This window comes from Entamoeba invadens (assembly GCF_000330505.1).
Source record: "Entamoeba invadens IP1 unplaced genomic scaffold scaff_1105074725027, whole genome shotgun sequence".
NCBI classification, from domain to species: Eukaryota; Evosea; order Mastigamoebida; family Endamoebidae; genus Entamoeba; species Entamoeba invadens.
This window is the reverse complement of record NW_004191732.1, coordinates 140,056-146,749: the sequence shown is the minus strand read 5'-3', so window position 1 is coordinate 146,749 and position 6,694 is coordinate 140,056. Positions and strand designations below refer to the sequence as shown.

General features: G+C 31.0%; 1 protein-coding gene across 1 annotated transcript; it reads right to left on the bottom strand.

The window, feature by feature from the left end:
* Positions 1-1,474, bottom strand: EIN_090840 (hypothetical protein; the record flags this gene model as incomplete). Its single annotated transcript, XM_004183699.1, has 1 exon — positions 1-1,474. A coding segment is annotated over one exon (1,474 nt), but the record flags the coding sequence as incomplete, so codon positions are not given.
* Between the last annotated feature and the right edge of the window lie 5,220 nt (positions 1,475-6,694).

The following is a 6,694-nucleotide window of genomic DNA, read 5'->3' as shown; positions in this document are numbered from 1 at the left end:
TGTTAAACATACAATAATTCGTGACATTATGATCAAGAAGAGTAAGTGATGTAAGTTTGGGACAATTTGATATCACAAGTTTTGGTTGTGGAGTTATACACAATTCTTCTAGATTTAAATGAGTAAAATTCAACCTGTCATATTTTGTGTAACTTGTAGGAAACACCAGTTTTCTTAATTTTTCGTTATCAAGAAATGCAGAACAACGCATCATAGTGATTCCCATTGGTATTTCAACTTCTTCATATTTGTAATTACCAAAGTTCACGTCTAAAATTATTGTTTTAAAATTTTTGTAATTCAATGGAAGTTTTCCTTTAAAATGATCGACGTCTTTGTAAGTGTAATAAAATTCATCGACTTCAAGATTTTCGTCTAAAATATCTTTCATCCAACAAGCAGCCTTAACATTGACTTTTTGAGTATTAATTGCACTGATTTTCTTGAGTCCAGTGTATTCCCAGAAATTGTCGATACGAACATTTTTATTCAAAGTAATAGCAGTGAGACGGGTCATGTAATTTTGGACTCCAAAAGATATCACATGCGACAAATCAAGTCTTTCCATATCACAACAAGACAACGCGTCATCTTCAATAACGGTAACAGTACTTGCTAAATTGATATCGGATAGTCCGATTCTGTTTCTAAACACTTTGGTTCGAATTTCATCCGATAAAAAGTCTGGCAAAACATTTTTGTCGTATTCTGTGGTGACTGTTTTATGTTTGATGTTACAAAATGCATATGATATAGAAGCGTTTACATCAAAGTCAACGCTTTTGACTCCCGGCGCTATAACATTTTTGATTGATGACACCCCATCAAATGCTTTTTTCGCACTTTTTACAATGTTTGTACCTAAAGTTATCGCACTCAATTTATCACACCAATAAAAACAAAACTCCCCAAACATTCTGATGTGTTCCAAATTGATTTCTTTGAGTTTTGCACACGTATAAAAACATTTGTCTGGTATCTCATACAAATTACTTGACAGTGTTATTGTGACCAATGAATTATTATACGCAAAACATGAATGTCCAAATTTTATAATGTTTGAGCAATCCATTTCAATGTACTCACGAATGTGACAAAATGCTTTGTTAACAAAAACAGTAGCATCTTTATATAAAAATTTGTCATTTTTATGGGAAAAAGAATAAGTTTTTAGCGGACAAATGACACGTCTTCTTTTGTTTATTTCAATAGACTTATAAAGAGGAATTGGGTAATGAACGTAATACTGATAATATCCCGGTAGAAATTTATCTGTTTCATTGTAAAGGTGAAGAGTCTCAACGTTTGGAAAATACCTTTGTGTGTTGAGTGTGATGGATATGGGATTAAAGTGAAACATCTCTGGAATTTCTTGGAACTTTCGACATATAAACACCATGTTTTTATAATCAGACATATCAGTAAAATATTTCGAAATTATCATCATCGAGTAGCGATCCAATCGAGTACACATTATATGTTTAATTAGTTAAATAGTTAAAATATATTAATGAAAACATGATAATTAACTCGCCGACGTACCTAATCCCCAACAAACCAATACTGTTAAAAAGAGCAGTGTTTTTGTTTTTTTGAAAAAAATTATATTATACAGTGTAGTTCAATTATAGTAAAATGAAAACGGAATAACGAGTTCAAATTGTGAACTAAAAAACAAATAAAATGTGAAAAAAATGAAAAAAAATATAAAATTTCATGACAATAACGTAAAAAATGGCAAAATAATAATAATGGTAAAATGCAATAACATTTATTCCAAAACAAAAAATATGTTTTTTATACACCAAACAAAAAAATATTGGTTTTGAGTTGAAATGAAATACAAATTGCAAAAGTAACATCAACACATTAGTGATAATTAAAAAAACACAAAATATATGTACACAACAGTCTTTATTAAAAAATATAAACTGTTCAAAAAACCCATTTTATTAACTGTGTATTTTTTTCAGACAGTACGATGTAGCAAGATTTTTTGACTGTTTTTTCTGTTTATAATATATTTTTTCATCTTTTGGTATTTACTATACTGTGACTAATCTCTTGAAGAGTGTTTATAAAAAGAATTTAAAATATAACAAGCAATCATTAAAAACAGTTTTTAGTGTTAAATATATATTGTTTTTATAACAATTACCCTTCATTACATATAATCCACATATTTTTATATTGTTGTCCGACTTTTTGTCTAATACATGGACTGTTTAACCAATTGTTTGTTAATGACTTTTGACAAGTTGATGTATACAGTTACATATTTTTATAATCTATTGAAAAGAGTGTTTAAAATGAATAAGGTAAACCACAACTATGTTTTTGATTTTTCAAACAACAAAAAATTAAACTTTTTTGTTTATCGATGCTATTTTATTGTTTTATTTGGTGTATATTTTTAATTTTTGTTGTGTTTTTCATTATGAGTAATTTATCTTTTTATTGTCAATTAAAATTTTTAAATTATTATTATTTTTATTTATATTTGAGTTGCTTGATAATCAATTGCAGAAACATCACTGTCTGTAAAAGCGATGTATAATGCATTCATTTTATCGTTATTATATTTTACAACTATTTCGACTCTATCATTTTCACTATAACACAAAAGCGTGTTACTTATTGTTAATATCAACTACTGTTATTAATTTGAGTCATTCAGTGAACATAATTAATTATGTTTTTTCTTATTACGATTATTATAATTTATTTGTTTTATCAAACACAAAATATCAATTTGCACGTTAGTTACGTATGCTTTTTATCATCATTTTTAGATTTTATGAATATTTTTCTTGGAGTTGGCATATAATAGTCTATCTCGATAAGATTAACCATATTTTATTATGAACAACCATTTTTATTGGTTATTATTTGTATTTTTATATTATTAAAATTTATATAATTTTCGAGCAGGACACAAATTCAATTTAGATATTTAAATATTTTTTGAAATTACATCTTGAAATCGAAAATATTAAAACTATAAGTTATTACCATAATCAATCTCAGTTGATTTTACACAATAACACTTTCACATAGAGATCTATTTAATTAATGGCTGGATTGAATGAGTAACATTTTTAAATATTCGCCGTGTTTTTGGGGTTTCTTTAATATATTTAAAAGGGGACTTACCTTTTACACCCACACCCCGCTATAAATACATATTTTTTATATAAAAATAAAACATTTTTTGTATTTTTTGTTTTTTGAGTCTTGAAAAAAATAGGGTTTTACTTTTTCTCATTTACATCTAAAAAAGTAAAACCAGTAAAAGTTTTATATAAAACGTCATTTTTTTGTTTTTTTTTGTTTTTTTGTCGCATGTTTTGGCGCAAAGAAAACGTTTTGATTTATATTTAATTTTAAAACACTAAATTATATAATAATTAAATAAACCATACTTTCAATATTAACAAATCTAAAACTCTTAATTACTAAATGGAAGAACACTCAACCAAAATCCAAGTACTTTTCACCTTCGATGTCAAAACCAAAGAAGGTAACCCTTATTTATTTAAAGAAAAGCTTGAAACCCCAGACAACATCATCGATTCAATAGCCAATGCGTTTATTTCCTACAACTTCAAAACCCAATCAAAAACAATGGCAGAGGCATCAGCTATCTCTGTTGCTAACCAGACATGTTCTCTCTTCGTTACTAAAAACAGCGATTCACAAAAACTCAAACAGACATTCCGTTGTGTTTACCAGAAATGTTATTGTACCATTTGTTTGAATTTGAATGAAAATAAAACAATGGTTAAACATATTGTTATAACAAATAATCACTCCCACAACTTTACTACGGATATTCCATTACACATGAGAATTATTTTTTCACAGGAACAAATAAATGAGATGAAAAAGCTTTCTACGATACATTATTCCACATCACAAATTGTCACTACAATGAATCTTGCAGTCAAGCCATCAGTAGTTCGACGTCTTATTTCATCTTCGTTTAATAAATTTTCACCTGATCAAACACAACAACTATTTTTGTACGCCGAAAAAACTAACCAATTTTCAACTCACTTCACAAAAAACAGTTCAGGACAATTTGTTTCTTTTTTGCTTTCAACGTCAATCAAATTTCAACTGATTATTCAAATAGAATGTTTATAGATGATACAGCTTTAACTAATGTATTTAATTTGCCTTTAATAGTAGCAGTGTTTTTAGACGAAAAAAATAAAACACATATTATTTTTTATGGTATATTAAGAGATAGAACAACTGATTCATTTTTCAACTTGTTCAAATTCGTTTCTAAATTTAGAAAATTTAATTTGGTTGTGTGTGATAGGTGTATGTCACAGATTTCCGCACTTTCTTCCGTCTTTTCTGGAATCAAATTCGTTTTTTTTGTCACGGGCATATTGCAAGAGATCTTATCGTTGCCTTTGGTGAAAGGTCAAATATTGTTCATATGTGGTATCAAATGATTGATAAAACGGTTTCAGAAACAGACTTTGTCAAAACGTTAATGACGATGAGTGGATCGGATCTCAGTACTGATCAAAATGAAAGAATTGAAGGAAGTGATAACATTATATTAAATGATAGACAAATACTATTTGAAATTATTAATGAATTAAAAATAGCTAATAAAAATGAAAAAAGAAGACCGTACTAAAAATAAAATTCGATTAATCCAAGGTTTACTTAATGTGATGGATTGCTGGAGACCAAGCGTCACGGAGTGTATTTCAAACAGAACAACTTCAAATGCGATAGAAGGATACTTTGGACTTTTTAAACTTAAGTTTGGGGGAAAAGAAGTGACTCTTTTGGAATTGGCGCAACTACTTGAAGCAGACAGCATACGTTTTGATTTACAGTTCAATTTTGATTACAATGCGGCTCGGTTGGTGGTAGATGAGAATATACTGTACATTTTACCGAAGGATATTATACACAAAGTCATGACAGAGTATAGATACGCAATAAGTGGTATGGGAATGATTGTTGATGGCACCACTTTATCTTCGTGCAACTGTGACCAATTTATAGAAAACAAATACCCGTGTATTCACTTGGTTACACTGTACTCTATAAAGTGGTGTTTCCCCCTTCCAGTTACTCTCTTCAATGATAAACTCTTTGAAACAACAAAATGTGTCCATTCAACTGAAACTATCTCAGTTGATGAGACAGTCAAGCCACCAAAAAGTCGACGTGATCTACACCTTGCTCTTGAAGCAATAGAAAACGTTTTAAATAATGACTACACCCTTTTAGTGAGATGTTATGAATTTGTCAACAACGTTTTGAAAGGAAAAAATGAGAAAACTGAACACATTGAAGAATTTGTTGTCGAAGAAACAAGGAAAAGACTCCGACCCAGTTTAGTGGTCACTAAATCTACAAGTGGTAGGAAGTCGATTTTTATAACAGAAAACAAAGAAAGTAGTAACACTATTGTAAAGAGAAGTCGCTAGTATGCACCCAAAAATTTGTTGACAATTTGACTGAACCATCGCGACAATTTCAAAAAGGACCAAGACCCAGAATAATGGTAGAAATGGTGACGCATCCAGGAAGAGTAGTTCCACCGAAACCACCTGTTTTTGGTCGGGGTTTGAATAAGGTTGAACCAAACGCTCCGGTCAAAAGAGTGTACCACTGTAAAAAGTGCGGTCAAGGTGGTCACAATTCGAGAAACTGTTTTTTGAATTAAAATTTACTTTTTTTATTTATTTAATAATAATTTATTAATTAATTGTTTGTTTGTTATAAATAAGAATGTTGAAAAAATGTCAATGAGCATTGATTAGAGAGTTTGTGTACTGTATCTACATGGTTTCAATTTGGAGCGTGTTGAAAACTTCTAAAAACAACTAGCCCAGTGCGATGATTGATTTTTTGCAACAGATACAACACGTATTTAAAAGATATTTCGCAGTGAAACTTGAAGTGTCACAATAAAAGTACAACATTTCGTAAAACCAGACACTTAAAGAGGCGTATCACTTGTGATATGCCTCCCTACAAGTATTAGCATAGTTACTCAATACACAGACTGAGTTTTACAAGACACTTGTTGAGAAGGCACACAAATTCTTTCGAGGGAAGATCCAGATCATGCCGAAGTGTATTGTGTGGGTTTAACTGGTTCAACGCGTACTACACTCCCGGCGTATCTCGCATTTCAACAAACATCCGTGACGACAACGACTCATCATTGTTGTGTACGATGCGTGGCAACTTTGTTGGTGTTGTCTCGGACTCGACACGAGTGCTTGGTGATGGCGATGTGACACCTGCTGGTGGGCTTGGTGTGATGGAAGGGAAGGCGTTGCTGATGAAGTACTTGGGTGGTATTGACGCCGTTCCCATCTGCATTGACTCGAAGGTTGCTGGGAAGGCTGATGCTGGTGCGATGATAGAGTTTGTGCAGCAAATACATCACACCTTTGGTGCAATCAACCTGGAAGACATATCACAGCCAAACTGCTACAGAGTGCTTGACATGTTCGAGTTTTGAAAACCCACAGTCGTAATACACAATTTTCCCTGTTCTGTGAATGTTACAGAACCTTTCCACACAAGTTCTGATACAGCGTCTATGTTTATTGGTTCACCATTTGTGAATGCCTTTCTGATAATCGGAGTGATGCACTGATCCTTTGCCGATTGTACAAATGTGGTGTTCACTTCAACCTGTTTACGT